This window comes from Bicyclus anynana, chromosome 23, assembly GCF_947172395.1.
Source record: "Bicyclus anynana chromosome 23, ilBicAnyn1.1, whole genome shotgun sequence".
NCBI lineage: Eukaryota > Metazoa > Arthropoda > Insecta > Lepidoptera > Nymphalidae > Bicyclus > Bicyclus anynana.
Genome location: NC_069105.1, coordinates 12,688,211 through 12,705,420, shown reverse-complemented (window position 1 = coordinate 12,705,420; position 17,210 = coordinate 12,688,211). Strand labels below are relative to the sequence as shown.

Below are 17,210 nucleotides of genomic sequence, written 5' to 3'. Positions count from 1 at the left end.
AGGAGTGGGTGCGACAATAGACCAACGGGGCGGGGATCGAATGAGATCGCGTTATTGACTGACTGACTGACAATTGACTGACCGACTGACAACTCTACAGACTTAATCACTATCTTGACGTATACTAGTTGACTTATACGAAATTGGGATTCTATGTAAAAATGTAATCCGGCGCTTACTGGATGATTGTATACAAGTTATGGCTAAAGTTCTATATAAATATTAAATGATCCAAAGCCAACAACTTTTTCATAAGTATTCTTTCAAAAATATTCTTACTAGCTGATGCCGCGCGGTTTCACCCGCGTGGTTTCCGTTCCCGTAGGAATACGGGTATAAAATATAGCCTATAGCCTTCCTCGATAAATGGGCTATCTAACACTGAAAGAATTTTTCAAATCGGGCCAGTAGTTCCTGAGATTAGCGCGTTCAATCAAACAAACAAACAATCAAACAAACTCTTCAGCTTTATAATATTTATTAATTATTGTAACTTTTTTGGACTGCATGCATTACAAAATACATAGCACTTACTTTCATAAAACTAGATTTTCAGAAAATTACGCTCAATTTGAATTATGCATTCGACGTGAGGAAACCTCTTGGGAAGAACTAATATTGGATTCTAAGGCTGCTTTATATATTGTGGGAAATCATATTCCGTTGTGGTTAAAGATTATGCTACATTCTAGCAGATTATCATAATATATAATATATATCTCACGTGATAGCCCAGTGGAAATGACCTCTGCCTCCGATTCCGGAGGGTGTGGGTTCGTATCCGGTCCGGGGCATGCACCTTTTCAGTTGTGTGCATTATAAGAAATTAAATGTCACGTGTCTCAAACGGTGAAGAAAAAAACATCGTGAGGAAACCTGCCTACCAGAGAATTTTCTTAATTCTCTGAGTGTGTGAAGTGTGCCAATTCGCATTGAGCCAGCGTGGTGGACTATTGGCCTAACCCCCATTCTGAGAAGAGACTCGAGCTCCGCAGTGAGCCGAATATGATAATGATCATAATATATTAGGGCACTGGAGATTTTGTAATACTTTATTCAAGCAACAAGATCGAGTGACAGTGTAAATAAAAACATATTGGAAACAAAATATAATACGACCTAAAAATCCCTGTTTTTATGAATATACCTTGAAAATCGATCTTTCATACATACATATTTCCCTGTTTACATTTTTTTTACAGCAACAAGTTTGATACATTTATAAGAAAGGATTTGTGTCATGTATTTTAAACACGAAAAACGTCCAAACGAAAAGGTCTTTAAACATTACTAAAGATCCTTTGATTATTTAAAAAAAAAGACTCAAAGTATGCTACGGTAGGTAATATTAGGGTCTAGAGTTTTTTTTTTATTCTTTACAAGTTAGCCCTTGACTACAATCTCACCTGATGGTAAGTGATGATGCAGTCTAAGATGGAAGCGGGCTAACTTGTTAGGAGGAGGATGAAAATCCAGACCCCTTTCGGTTTCTACACGATATCGTACCGGAACGCTAAATCACTTGGCGGTACGTCTTTGCCGGTAAGGTGGTAACTAGCCACGGCCGAAGCCTCCCACCAGCAAGACCTGGACTAATTAAGAAAATCTCAATCTGCCGTCCAGCCGGGGATCGAACCCAGGACCTCCGTTTTGTAAATTCACCGCGCATACCACTGCGCAACGGAGGCTGTCAAAAACAGTTTATTGTTTTTGTCGTATGAGTCCTGAATCACCTGAATAAAAGACAAATCGCTATCTAGTCCAAAAGTAAGCGTATAGCACGTGTTATGGGTACTAAGATTAACAATTTAATCATTTACATTTATACACTACATAGAAATACATATATAATGTATAAACACACCCAAACACTAGAAAACACCCCTGTTCATTAAACAAATATTTTCCAGGTCCCAACAAAACTAAAACGTACAGTAAAATAGTGACTACAGTATTGGTGGTGGGTGGTATACTTTTCAGTTAGAACAAATATAAACAAAATCCACTCAAGGATAGTCAATTTTCATTCCTAACTTTGAAACAGGAATCCTACGAAAGTGAATAAATAGCAGTTGCCTTCATCGTTTTCAATGGAGAATATTGGAAAATGCAAGTCAATTTTATTCATTTTATCATTCTATATCTCCGCTCTCGATCGCGTATCTGTCTACCGACATAAACGATTGAATAAATATGTTAATTTGAAATGCAATAGCGCTCTCGGATTTAATAGGTAGAAAAGGATTTTAGTCACATCTGCTACCTTGTTTCATACCGTGTTTATAAAAAAATCTCTTTTTGTATAAAACTAGTGGAAACTCTTTTTATCCAGAGAAAGACAAAGAATTGATGCGTTCGAGATGTGGTGCTGGAGGCGAATATTACGTGTACTGTGGACTGCCAAACGTACAATTTTTTTTTTTTTTTTTTTATTCTTTACAAGTTAGCCCTTGACTACAATCTCACCTGATGGTAAGTGATGATGCAGTCTAAGATGGAAGCGGGCTAACTTGTTAGGAGGAGGATGAAAATCCACACCCCTTTCGGTTTCTATACGGCATCGTACCGGAACGCTAAATCGCTTGGCGGTACGTCTTTGCCGGTATGGTGGTAACTAGCCACGGCCGAAGCCTCCCACCAGCCAGACCTGGACAAATTAAGAAAATCTCAATCTGCCTCAGGACCTCCGTCTTGTAAATCCACCGCGCATACCACTGCGCCACGGAGGCCGTCAAATCATGTATCAATTCCTTCACAGCTTCAATTAAAACACGTCTCTCAACCATCTGTCTATAGCGCATCCTCAGTTATTTTGAACATATCACTCGCCGTGGTAACGAGAACTTGGAAAAAATTATTGTGGTGGGAAATGTGGAAGGCAAACGGCCACGAGGTAGATCTCCAACCCGATGGTCGGATCTTCTCAAGGAAACAGGAGCCCGGACCTTTGACAGTGCCGTCCAAATGACCAGCGACCGTACTCGATGGAGGAGCATTGTAAACCAAACGATGACTCGCCAAGGTGGTCACGATCCTCAGTCATGAGGGACCGACTAGAGAGAGAGACTCTTTTATGTAATGTCCATGAGTGATGATTTATTCCGAGATTAAAAGTAGCCCATATTCTGCTCCAAGATCCAATTTATCCCTATGCCAAAGTAGTTTACCGATTTAGCTTTGAAAAGGTTTACAGACAGACTTATTTTTAAATTTATAATATTAAAAATAACGTTTATAACATTATACCATGGTGTAGTTTAATGTATGCCTATCATCATTCATCATCATTAACACTTTTGAACACGAGTCTCTTCTTAGAATGTGAGGGGTAAGGAATTAGTCCACAACGTTGAGCCAATGCAGATTGGCAGACTTCACACACGTAGAGAACGTTAACCAATGTAACACGTAGAGAGTTATGTAAATTCTCAGGTATGCAGATTTCCTCACGGTGTTTTCCTTCACCGTTTGTGATCAGACGATTGATGTAGTTATACCTTTATTGTTAGAAAACCCAGTACAAGTTCTGAATGTGCTTGTACGTGAAGAAATGATGTCAGTCAGTGCGTATAACAGTTAGAAAAAACAGGTAGGAATAGTTTCATTAATATCTTCAATTTAGTATTTTAACAAATATCATGAGGCGCAATAACAGAATAACCAATATTTACAAAAAGAAACCTACAAATATTAATCATAATATTTATTAAAGGAACATCAAACAAAGTTTCCGAAATAAATAAAAATTACGCAGCCAAAATATGGTATAACACGACACAAAGTAACACGTAGCAATCTTTGTCTCGTCAACTTTTAAAGAAAAGAAAATCTATTCCTCGGAAATTGGCAGTGAAAAAGTGTTTCCAAGTTTTCTTGCTCAAGTTTTTATACTGTTACAAACTTTGTCCACTGACAGGATATATGTGATATACGCGTAATATATACTCAGAGGCACAATTATCTGCCCGCTTTAATTCGCATTATGCGAGTATATTAAAGTGGCGGATAATTGTATTCATACAATTGTGTAAATATTTACACAATTTTACGAATTATTCAGGATTGTGTCTGAATAAACAGGTAAACTCGTATAAATGATGATGATTTTCTTATTTATTCCTAGTATGAACAATGAACATACATACTAAATACTAGCATACTGAAATATAAAAATCGGCCACGTGCGGTATAGGGTTCCGAAAATTAAGTTAGCACTTTAATCCCATATGTAATGCACCAAAATTCCGATAACACTACCCCATACCATGGGAGAGTCGATAAAAAATTCATCCCCACTTTGCATGTAGGAATTTTTTTTTCAAATTTTTTTATTAATTTGTAGATGTAAATAATAAACATACCTATACCAAATTCCAGCTTTCTAGTTTTAACAGACTCTGAGTTATCATACTGAGAACTTTATCTTTTTAATTGACTACGGAATTAGTATGCAATTTTCAATTTCCAATTACGTTTCTTAAGTTGGCCGACTCTTTAAATAGCAATGGCTACTTAGCTGTTATAGTTTTCCTTGTAATCTATACTAATATTATAAAGCTAAAAAGTTTGTTTGAACGCGCTAATCTCAGGAACTACTGGTCCGATTTGAAAAATTCTTTCAGTGTTAGATAGCCCATTTATCGAGGAAGGCAATAGGCTATATTTTATCCCTGTAATCCTACGGGAACGGGAACCAATCGGGTGAAACCGCGCGACGTCAGCCAGTTTAATTATATCATATCCTACTCTCATGAATTTTTTCACGTATCCATATTTAGCCGGTAGAAGATGGGGACACTTGACTATAACAAAAATAAGGCTTACCTGTGGTGGTGCCAGAATATTCATATCCTATTCATATCCTACTCTCATGAATTTTTTCACGTATCCATATTTAGCCGGTAGAGGATGGGGACACTTGACTATAACAAAAATAAGGCTTACCTGTGGTGGTGCCAGAATATTCATGGTGTACTCGATCTCCTGATGAAGGTCGGCGGACTCAAGGAGTCCCTTCAACACCACGTGGCCGATCAGGTCGTGCCGACTGAAGCGGTCGAAGTCATACACGGAGAACTGCACGTAGCGCTGACGGAGCTCTTCGTAAGGTACACTAGGGACAATGGTAAATAGATTTATTCGCTAACGATTCTTAAGGTTAATTCCCCATGATCCCTGCAGGGATTCAAACTATCTAGAGTGTTTTTCTTTTTAATAATTTATTTATGTAACTTTATATATTATTTAGTTGTATTATAGTTTAATTGGTAATTAATATTTTTTTGAAAACATATTAATTAATAGCTGCTTTTAATTTATTTCATTTGAATTTGTTTATATTAGCTCAGCTGAAAATCAGCGCCGTGTATTATACTTGTATGTAGTGCATGGCATATGCTGAGCTCTACCCTCTTTCTGTTTAAGGGTTAGGTACAGACAGACATGTTGTATTTAGGGTAAGGTACTGTCTGTAACTTTTAAATCTGAATAAATTATAAATTATAAATTTATTTACTTTCTTTCATTTACAAAAATAATTTATACGTACGTAACTATTTTATCTTTTTATATTAGCAAGGTAATATAAAAAGGTAATAATATTATATATAATATTGGTTATTTAATGCGTTGAAAATATAAGATCTTGAAATTCTTATTTGCAACAGCAGCAAAACTATTAGTGTTAAACTTATTAAACTTGCTTTTTATCTAATTATTTATAATTAGTCTTAGATAATTACGGTCCGTTCCATTTAAGTTTGATCGATTATTGAATACATAACCTGTATTAAAAACATTGATTTAATTTGACCTTATCTTGAAATTACATATTCGGATACTTTTAATATTTAGACCTATAAACGGTTTAGGTATTTCATTACTGAATTCCGTATATCAGGCTTTTGAGAATTTCTTGAACCGAACATATTTGGATGGACATTTTGGATTTTTTCCACTGATATTATGGTATGATTGATTGATTGATTTATAAAAAAAAATAGAAGTAACAGTGTAACTGTGATATTTACTATCGAAACTACAGCGACATAATAATTTGACGTCACAACTAAATAAAATCGTTAGATTTGTATGGATGTTAAAAAACTTTACAAATATTTTTGTTATTTGTGCGGTTATGTTTATACTTCTCATGGTAAGAAATTTATCATGGAAGCCTAAAACATATGATTTTTAATCTATTTGAGTTAAAAAAAGTATTAGTTTTAGAAATTTCAAAATCTTATTTCTTTTACAAACATCCCAACAATTATTGTATGTGTATATTCATTGTAAATTTTAGCAACTAATTACTTGGGCAGGCCTCCCTCCTTATACGAAAGTAGATTTGGAACATGAATTAGTTAATATTTACTTAATTTTCACGAAAGTTTCAAAAAAACATTATCAAAGGTATTCAAACATCCAATTAAATTACCAAGCAACTGTATATACGAGGCATTTAGGTATAGATCATCATTAAAAGTAGATAAAAGAGTCGCAATGGAATATTCCATTTTTCATGGAAAAATACTTTCACAGCTAAAGCAACGAACCAACTTCGCCGTTTCTTACTTAAGATTTTAATTGTAGATTAAAGTTTCCGATTCTACGTTGGTTTTCATCTTGTTTCTTGATTATTGTATAATTTCTTCGTAGAAAATATTCCGCGACAAGAGTATCTTGATGCAAAGTTTTGCAACACAGTAAGATTTGTTGGACCTTATTAAATAAAGGAGGATGGCGAAAGTGGGAGTCATACTCTGAATTGTAATACACTCATACATTTGTATTAATTAAAACTATTATTTTAATAATTTATTATATATATTAGAAAAAAAATATTGAAATTTCACAGAACGGGAATTAAGACTATGCTAAGTATAGACTTAACATAGTAAAATTCTTCTTGTTGCCTACGACCGAAACGCCTTGTCATATTTGTCAAGCAATCACGCAGTTGTATGTCAGCGGCGGTGTTTTTCACATTTATGTATAGAAAAGGTACCTACTATTTTTAAGGTATATCTTTTTTCTCCCTGCTTTTCAAGACTGCTTACCATTTTCTTTTTTCTTAGTTTAATCACGATATACAACTATTTATAGGTTTTCATTATGTACGCTACTTCTATTTGCTAGTCCAAAAATACATGCAATATCGTCATTCTCCTTTAAATTAAATTATGAAACACTTTTTAGCAATGTTATTAAAAACAAAATAAAGTTAGTTTACTTCAAGTAGGCCTCTACGAGTCCTTAAAAAAAGTGTTGCAAGTTGTGTGTTAACGGTGATGATGATAAATAGCATTTTTTTAGGCAACCGTGTCCTATGTTAGAACGTAACATAGGACACGGTTAGCGTACACTTAGCATAAAATTTTCTATCTTGATTTAAAAAATGTCTGGAATAGGAGATAGGTTGTACTCGAGTGAAATCATCATCATCATCATATCAGCCCATGGACGTCCACTGCAGGACATAGGCCTTTTGTAGGGACTTCCAAACATCACGATACCGAGCAACCTAAATCCAGCGAATCACTGTTTCTAGTGCGGGGTCACCATTCTAGCACTTTGGGACCCCATCGCGACTGAAATCGCGAGGCACTTATATGATAAGGAGATATTCTTTTATTTAGTTATTGTTATATAATTAGTAAGAATGTAACATTTTAGAGAAAGACTACAATAGGGTACTTGCTAACTTATCCTAATAACTTACACATGGAATGGTGGCAAGAATACTGGCTGCATTTCCGCGCTGGACAGCCAAGCTGCAAAAATCTAACCAGCCCTTCTGTCACCAGTCGAGGCAACAAGTATATATAGTATTAGTTACCTGAATAAGAATGTCTCATTGAACACTGGGTTGAGATTCTTGCGGTGCACCTTGGTCTGAAACTTCTTCTTGCGATCTGGCAGGAGGAACACCTTGATGTAGGGGTCGCTGCTTCCGGATACGTCTTTTATGGGCAAATCACGAGCTTCGAATATCTAGGGAAGGAAGAGAAAGGTAAAATTAATAAATACATTTTGACAACACGCACATCGCTAACTAGGCGTTAGATTGTGGTATTCGTAATTGAGGTCATCTTTCCTTTTTTTTTTATTCTCTACAAGTTAGCCCTTGACTACAATCTCACCTGATGGTAACTGATGATGCAATCTTAGATGGAAGCGGGCTAACTTGTTAGGAGTAAAAGGATTCAACACTCCTTTCGGTTCATCATTATTAACTCTTATTCGACTTATTTCCTTAATCGACTCACTGCTGTACACTACAATACAAGGATAAAATATAGCCTATAGCACTCGGGAATAGTGTAGCTTCCCAACAGTAAAAAAATTCTTCAAATTGGTTCAGAAGTTCCAGAGATCTATTCAAAACATACAAACAAACAATCAAATCTTTCCTCTTTATAATATTAGTATTAAAGTATATATTAAACCAAAAATAACAGAAGCTACAAATATTTGTGTTACTCTCGTATATTCCTCACATATCGGAAAAATAGGACAAAAACCTCGTAAAATACATCCTCATAACTCATACCTTATCACTAAGTACCATTTTCCATCTCGATTTTTAGCACATATATTTGATGCCTAAATTTAGAAAGTTGGGAAAAATATGTAACCTTTATCACCCACGCAGTTCGCTTAGATATTTATAACATCAATAAAGTTATTAGAGTAAACATTATACAGTTTTCTTTGTGACAGTACTTTATACCCTATAGCCTTAGGCCTTAACCTTTCTGTATTTACCCTGACCTTACTTTATGCCTTCGACACTTTTCGGTATCAAACGAATATCTTTTTCACGAAAGCAAAAACTCTTATAATCCATATAAGAGTTTAATCCGCTTAGGGCTTTTAATATTTTTATTCAAAAACATGTTCACAACAAGAAGTATTAGGTTTATTATTTTTTTTTTTATTTTTACAAGTTAGCCCGTGACTACAATCACACCTGATGGTAAATGATGATGCAATCTAAGATGGAAGCGGGCTAACTTATTAGAAGGAGAATGAAAATCCACACCTTTTTCGGTTTCTACACGACATCGTACCGGAACGCTAAATCGCTTGGCTATCTTTGTCGGTAGGGTGGTAACTAGCCACGACCGAAGCCTCTCACCAGCCAAACTATTATTTGAGACTGAACATTGGGAGCAATGATCTTCCAATAACTAATTTGTGATGAAAGTCCGCCAAAAACCATTCCTAAAACATACAATTGTCATCTGCCTTCCAACCCACAGTAAAACAGCGTATCGGAACTTAACTCCATATATTATCTATACTTCTATATCTCCTTATCTTCTTCTTCTTAATATATAAAGCTAAAGAGTTTGTTTGTTTGATTGAACTCGCTAATCTCAGGAACTACTGGTCCGATTTGAAAAATTCTCTCAGTGGATCGAGGAAGGCTATAAGCTTTATATTATCCCCGTACTCCAACGGGAACGAGAACCACGCGGGTGAAACCGCGCGGCGTCAGTTAGTCTTCTCATAAAAGGTCTAGCCTGTTATGGATCGTAAAAAGAGGTTTAATGGCTAAAAATATATAAAAATATAGTTTACCTTAACCACCAGGGCCTCGACTTCTTGATCATATTTGAGAGCAAAGTGTAGTTTTCCACAGAACTCCAGGTCTCCGCTGTCGGTGGAAGATTGACGCACCAGTTCATTCTTGTACAGTTCGGGCTGTGGACCAAATAAAAATATAAATAAATAAATAAATATACATAACAATACACATCACTGTCTAGCCCAAAGTAAGCATACAGAGTAGCTTCTGTTACTAAGATAGTTGATATTATAATATATATATACATATTATATACTACATATAAATACTTATATAATGTATAAATACAGACAGACACTGGGAAACACCCATGCTCATCACACAAATATTTTTTCCAGTTGTGGGAATCGAACTCACGACCGTGAATGCAGAAAGCAGGGTCACTACCCACTGCGCCATGCGGTCTTCAGAAAATAAATATCGTTTTATCGATGGCAGTCGACAACACCACCACTTTCTTTTATAAACTTTTATAAACAAGACTGCAGGACATTGACCTTTTTACCCGACTACGGCGAAGCCAAAAGGAAGGGTAATGATTTTGGCAGTTTATGTATGTTTGTTTCACCGTAGCGCCTAAACTACTGAACCGATTTTAGTAAATGAGGTGTCAAAAGATTCGTAATAATTCAAATTAAGACATAGACTATATAAATTTTATATATGACGGAATTTAAACCTCATATTCTAACCTTGAAAAAAATTAAACCGAGATAATCACTATGTGTTTGGTATCTAATATATATCTTATCAACCCATATACGGCTCACTGCTAAGCTCGGGTCTCCTCTCAGAATGAGAGGGATTAGGCCAATAGTCCACCACGCTGGCCCAATGCGGATTGGCAGACTTCACACACGCAGAGAATTAAGAAATTTTCTGATGTGCAGGTTTCCTCACGATGTTTTCCTTCACCGTTTGAGGCGTGATATATAATTTCTTAAAATGCACACAACTGAAAAGTTGAAGGTGCATGCCCCGGACCGGGTTCGAACCCACACCCTCCGGAATCGGAGGCAGGAGGTATACGGCACGGTATTTGTTGTTATTAAATATTTATTATTAACATATAATTTATTTAATACAATAAATATTAATAGTTCAGATTAACACTAATGGACGCCTACAACTTCCTTTACAATTTATTTAAAGGATTAAAGGTAAGAAGTTAAAAGTATGTATTTTATATGTGTTTTCATAATATAGTACGTATGGGTATTTCATATACTCATAGTATAGGAATCTTGTTCGCCATGTTCCAATAAAAAGAAAATCCGAGCATCGAGTCGAATATAGACTTGGAAAGCTTGTTACAGGCTTATTATATTAGAGGTATCCTTATTATTGCGTACCAAAATGTTTTTCGATAATGCCGAGCTTTATTTTACTGGATACTAAATTCAGGAGTTCGGAAAATTGTTTCCTTAATAAAGCAGATAAATCTTTTTTATAGATGACATTAATGATGATGTGTGAAGGGGTATAATAGGAACAAAAATCTACATAAATACATGTAAATTAATATTTCTTTTTTTTTTATATGCAAGCCATGTGATCATCGTGATCATTGACAACTCTTTTTCGGCTCACTGTTGAGCACAAGTCTCCTCTCAGAATAAGAGGGTTTAGGCTAAGTCCACCACGCAGTATACATATTGGCATACTTCATTTAACTAGAGAATTAAGAAAATTCTCAGTTATGCATGTTTCCTCCCGATGTTTTTCCTGCCCAGTTAGAGACACGTGGGCCAGCGTGGTGGACTAAGGCCTAACCCCTCTCATTCTGAGAGGAGACTCGAGCTCAGCAGTGAGCCGAATATGGGTTGATAACGAATAAAGACTAATTGCCGGATCTCCACTATTGTTGTCCGAAAGGTTGTTTTAACGTTTGTTATAGACTTTACATTGTCTTTACAAAGTAAGAATAGCCCCAACTGAAAATAAACCCACGACCTTTGACAATTAGGCTCATAACTGTGCCAGAGAGGTCATAAAAAATATAGTAATTATTTTAGTGCCAGTTTTTCCTTTTCAGCCTAAGACAATTAGTTTTTATCTAAGACATTAACGCTAGAACGGGTTTGGGTTATTTATTCTTTGTTTATAGGTTTTGTAATATTAGTGGATTTCGTGCTATAGTGTTTTTCAGATAGATATAGTAATTTTCAGACAGTTCGTTTCACTATTGAAAGTGTGCCGCAATTCACCGTACCCATGCTATCTGACAAACACTATAGTGCATACCCTGCTCGGCAACATTATGCACGCCACTGCATTCCACCTAATAAATACAAAGGCATCTTCACTATTTGAGAAATATCCCAGTATCTTTTAAATCGGTGAAAGAATTGAATGTTGAAATATTTTCCGTTAGAGTAACACAACAAAGATACTTTTACAGAGATTACAATTTATTACAGTATTCCATTTTAAAATGAAAATGTGCCCGAATGATATTTATATTTTAATGTTCCATTATAAAGATAACCATTTCATATTACACGGAGAATTTATTAAATGATATTCAAGCTAAAGCATCCAAAATCCAGAGTAAAAATTTTGCATCAAGAAATTCTTTCATAACCTTTATTAGTTAAGGATCTTCAGGTAGCTTTAGTATCATATCATAATGTAGGTTTCCTATCAGGTTCTCTTTTGAGTACCGCCGCTTAGCAACTTTGTATGAGTTTCTTTACATTTGCGAGTGCTTTGTTAATAGGGATGATGATAGTTTTTTAAATTTTCCAAGTTACCGTTAATTTGTAAAATACGTTAGTTAATAATCTCACTCGTGATATTGTAATCTGTCGATATATTGTAAACTGAACATACTGATTACAATTTAACGTGTTATTTATCGGTATATTAAAATCTATCGAAGTGAAACAGTTAAATTGCAATCTTAAAACGTCAACTGTCCGGATTGTCCCTGATTGGTCGGCCTTACAGCAGACCGTTCTGTGGCCATAGAGTTAGGAATGAAACATATATGTTAGTCAAATAAAACACTTCAAGAATTTCGACATCACAATTTTTATTTATTATCAAAAACTGATTTTTAATCACCATTTTTATGTTCTAACCTAACTTTAGATTTGACAAAAATATACTTATGATTAACAATAACAACATTTCACTAATGGAAGAACAATGTTTAAAATTAAGTGTTTAAAAAATTTAAAAATAGCACTGGCCACCCTCCCCAATTTTCTTTCTTTTTCTTTTTTCTTTGATTTGTCAATTGTAATTTTTTTATTATGCCCGCTGTAATATTTTTGTAATTCTATGGTAAATTCATCCTGATTGACAATTTAACGGTAATTTAATTAGAAAATTTGCCGGAATAATATTCGCCAACAGAGATTAGCTGATTACATTATTTTCACACCAATCGTAGTGATTTGTTTCCTCTTTGATGCGTATATTTCACTAATTATCCGTTGTCTTTGCCAACGCGGGCTGTCAATGTCAAAATCAATGAATGAGTTGTCATTGTCAAATAATTTGTCAAATGTTCTGTTTATCAAACTGATAGTATAGATCTGTATATGTCAACAGCCTAGACTGTCAATAGATGAGTTTATAAATACAAGCTTCGGACAAGAGGGGGCAGTTGCACTTCGGCGCTACAGCAGTACGTACCACGAGGTACTAAGTAGATACAGTGTTTAACCAACTGGATGTGATAAGCCGAGTGATCAACCGATCACCCAGAGAGTGTGTGCAAACACTACAAGACCAAAGAGTAAATTAATATATAGGGAGACTAAATAATAAGGTAAAAACACTTTAAGCAAACTGCTCCATAATCTGCTATCACAGTATAGCGATTATAGATATCCAATAAAAAATATTATACTCCGAAAATCCAATGTACAGTATTTCCTCTCATCTTTGATCTGTATGTAAGGCTTAAGCGGCTTATCGATACATATCGACCATTACCTTCGTTATGGACGGATTATAGCTTAAATATCGGCTGGCTCATTGACAGAGGATTAACAGCGATTTGTTCGTTCCCGCCAATTTACTGACCGTTTCGAGGACAGATTTAAAGGTAATATACCCCAGGGCAATGATTTTAATACTATTAGATACGTACGTGCCTACAAAATCACCGCAAAAAGTGTTCCAAACGGGAGTACACTTTTTTTTTCTTTTTTTTATTCTTTACAAGTTAGCCCTTGACTACAATTTCACCTGATGGTAAGTGATAATGCAGTCTAAGATGGAAGCAGGCTAACTTGTTAGGAGGAGGATGAAAATGAAACTCCACACTCCTTTCGGTTTCTACACGACTTCGTACCGGAACGCTAAATCACTTGGCGGTACGTCTTTGTCGGTAGGGTGGTAACTAGCCACGGCCGAAGCCTCCCACCAGCCAGACCAGACAAATTAAGAAAATCTCAATCTGCCCAGCTGGGGATCGAACCCAGGACCTCTGTCTTGTAAATCCACCGCGCATACCACTGCGCCACGGAGGCCGTCAAAAAACACATGCACAATATTTATGCACAACTTGGCATTTATGAGGAACGAATAAAATAAAGTTAAAAGTATTGAACCAAAATTTTTGTATTTCAATGAAGCTACTATAAAAAAAAACTGAATTCAACCCTTTCAAGGTGGCGGAAAATGCACATAGGAAATCTTGGTCGAGAATTTAAAGTAAAGTTATTCTATGTTTTCCCCACGTCATATCCAAAATTAAGCTTTCTCGGTTCATTCGCATTTTCAAATGTAGCTATTTTTCCAAAAACAATATTGAACCTAAACCAACGTATCATTGGAAAGTTGATAAATTGAAATGACCTTATAATTCTAAAACTTAATTATAATTTATGCTAGTAATACTTGAGGTGTAATTAAATTAATCCACAAACTTAAAGGGCAAAAGTTTTAATTTTTTAATTATGAAAAGTATCCACGAGTTGTAATTAAAACGATATCGGTAACTAAATTAAGAGAGAGCTCTTGAACTTATAACTCTGAAGTTAAACACAATAAAGAAATTATGACTAACGTGGCCTTCGTGGCGCAGTGGTAAGACGGAGGTCCTGGGTTCGATCCCCGACTGGGCCATTTCTTAATTGGCCCAGGTCTGGCTGGTGGGAGGCTTCAGCCGTGGCTAGCTACCACCCTATCTACCGTACCGCCAAGCGATTTAGCGTTCCGGTATGATGTCTAGTAGAAACCAAAAGGGGTGTGGATTTTCATCCTCCTCCTAACAAGTTAGTCCGCTTCTAACGGGTACCACGATACCATATACCACGGGGCGTTGGCAATTATAGGTAAAAGTAAAATTATAGAAAATATTGAATTTAGCCATCTCATAAGACTTTTAATAGTCTGTACCCCTACGCATACCTTTTATTCAAGGATGTCTGACCATGTTTTTATCAAATTTATATAAGGCTATAGACTAGAAAAATTCAAAGTTTTTAAAAATATATGTACATAATTTATACCTTTTGAACTTTTATTATTCTTATCCTATCCTTTCCATAATATTTACCTTACATAGATACGTATATAGTACAGGCCTTCTCAATATTATTTCAAAGCTCCGAGGACCCAGTGCCCTTTACTGACATTGGCTGTAGTTACGACGTTAACCTAATATTTTTATCTACGAAGTATTATAACACTAGCTATACTTGGCAACTTCGTTCTTAAAACACCCAATGTTACGCGCGGGACGGGGGGCGTGTAGTGATGAATGAAAACCCCACGACTGATGCACGTCACTTCCCCGCACGCACGATTTCACACCCGCGCAGTCTTTCCGCCCGTCGCCCGCATGTCATGGGAGTGTTATCAGCGAACTTTCCAGACTATATAATACAATCTAGACTAATAATAAAGAGGTCAAGTTTGTGGTATTTTAGGCGGTTAATCTCTGGATCGATTTTGAAAAATCTTTTACCACTAGAGTGTCAAAACCTTTTGTCATGGCCTATATTTTATCCCCGTATTCACGGGAACGGGTAATACGCGGGTGACACCGCGCTGCATCGGCTAGTGTATCTTATAGTTACCTTAATAAGTCCAATGGATGAATCAGCTCGCTCCAGGCTACAGATACTGAACTGTATGGAAGGCAGGTCTAGGCGGTGGGAGAGCTGCCGCTGGAACGTTTGGTGCCGGTCGGGGACTATTGGCAGAGTCGTCTGACGGAGGACCTGGCACAGAAGAAAATATATTTGAAAATCAAAATTAGGGCCTGCACTAACCGTAACGTACAGTGCTTTATGTTTGTGAAGCTAGCTGCGGTATAAGTACGCGCAGAGGCGTCTTTATATATAGTGCAGGGGGTGCGTTGAACCCGGGCGCCGCGATCTCAGGGGCGCCCGAGTGCCACTCGCCGCGTGGGATAAGATGGCGGACCAGCCAGGCTATTCTGTAGCGATACTTTTTATAACTCGCAAGTGCGAGTTTCGAATTCACCTCTATCTTTCTCATTTTATAGTATCATGTTAGACAGAAAAAGAAAGAGGTAAATTCGAAACTCGCACTAGCGAGTTATACAAAACATCGTTAGAGAATAGTCGTGCTGGACGCGGTGTAACCTAACGTAACCTCAAGTAGAACATACTCCTGTATGCATATATACATTATGCATGGAATCTGGAGCTCTTCCTAAATAAATAGATATAATAATAATAATAGACACATTTGTGTTGCTGTTTGTACATAATATATTTTAATAAATGACGCATTCGCACAAACCTAAGAAAAATCTCTAATCTAACCATTGGTTTATGAGCCACTCAAGTGTAGGTTCTTACGACTATGTATGATTAGACAATATCGACAGTTCACAATCTCAGTGACATATCCAAGCGCACGGAAGTGCGCATGCCAAGTTTCAGCAACAGGCCGTGTGCATGCCATGCACTATTTAACCGTTTATAACACCGCCGGAGATCCCAGTAAAAAGTACAATGTATTTCAATAAAAACAATAGTAACATCTAATAAAAAGTGAGTGCATTTAATTAAAGAAAAACAAACTCAGTAACGTCTAATAAAAAGACGTCGTTATAGGAACAACTCGAGTTCTAAAAGTTACTTATTCTACACCCTAATAGGTCCTTAATATTCCTAAGGAGTGTAATAAGTATTTATTTCTCTTAATGAGCCTCCAAAAAAGCTGCTGTAGAAATAATTATTTTTTTCAAGAACACGTAATTTATGTAACAAAATAAGGCTCGAATAAAGCTATACTAAACAAGGTTTAAGATTACGTAGAAGCCTTATAATAAGTCGTAAGTAACACAGAATTAAAATTCACTGGATACGATAAACTGTAAGTCTGCTTACCTTAATCTAGGGAACTACCTTACGCATTATGACAGCCTCCATGGCGCACTGGTATGCGCGGTGGATTTACAGGACGGAGGGCCTGGGTTCGATCCCCGACTGATTGAGGTTTTCTTAATTGGTCCAGGTCTGGCTGGTGGGAGGCTTCGGCCGTGGCTAGTTACCACCTTACCGACAAAGACGTACCGCCAAGCGATTTAGCGTTCCGGTACGATGTCGTATAGAAACCGCAAAGGGTGTGGATTTTCATCCTTCTCCTAACAAGTTAACCCGCTTTCATCTTAAATTGCATCATC

The 17,210-nt window shown here is 36.3% G+C and overlaps 1 protein-coding gene across 4 annotated transcripts in view; it reads right to left on the bottom strand.

The window, feature by feature from the left end:
• The window catches only part of LOC112049775 (synaptotagmin-10), a 97,142-nt gene that overhangs the window by 11,321 nt on the left and 68,611 nt on the right, over window positions 1–17,210 (bottom strand). For all 4 annotated transcript variants that reach the window (XM_052888769.1, XM_052888768.1, XM_052888766.1 and 1 more), the window contains 4 exons: window positions 15,631–15,774; window positions 9,586–9,708; window positions 7,838–7,992; window positions 4,945–5,113 (listed from right to left, as the gene is read on the bottom strand). In XM_052888769.1, the coding sequence (XP_052744729.1) occupies window positions 4,945–5,113; window positions 7,838–7,992; window positions 9,586–9,708; window positions 15,631–15,774 (591 nt within the window). The remainder of the gene's footprint in view (window positions 1–4,944; window positions 5,114–7,837; window positions 7,993–9,585; window positions 9,709–15,630; window positions 15,775–17,210) is intronic.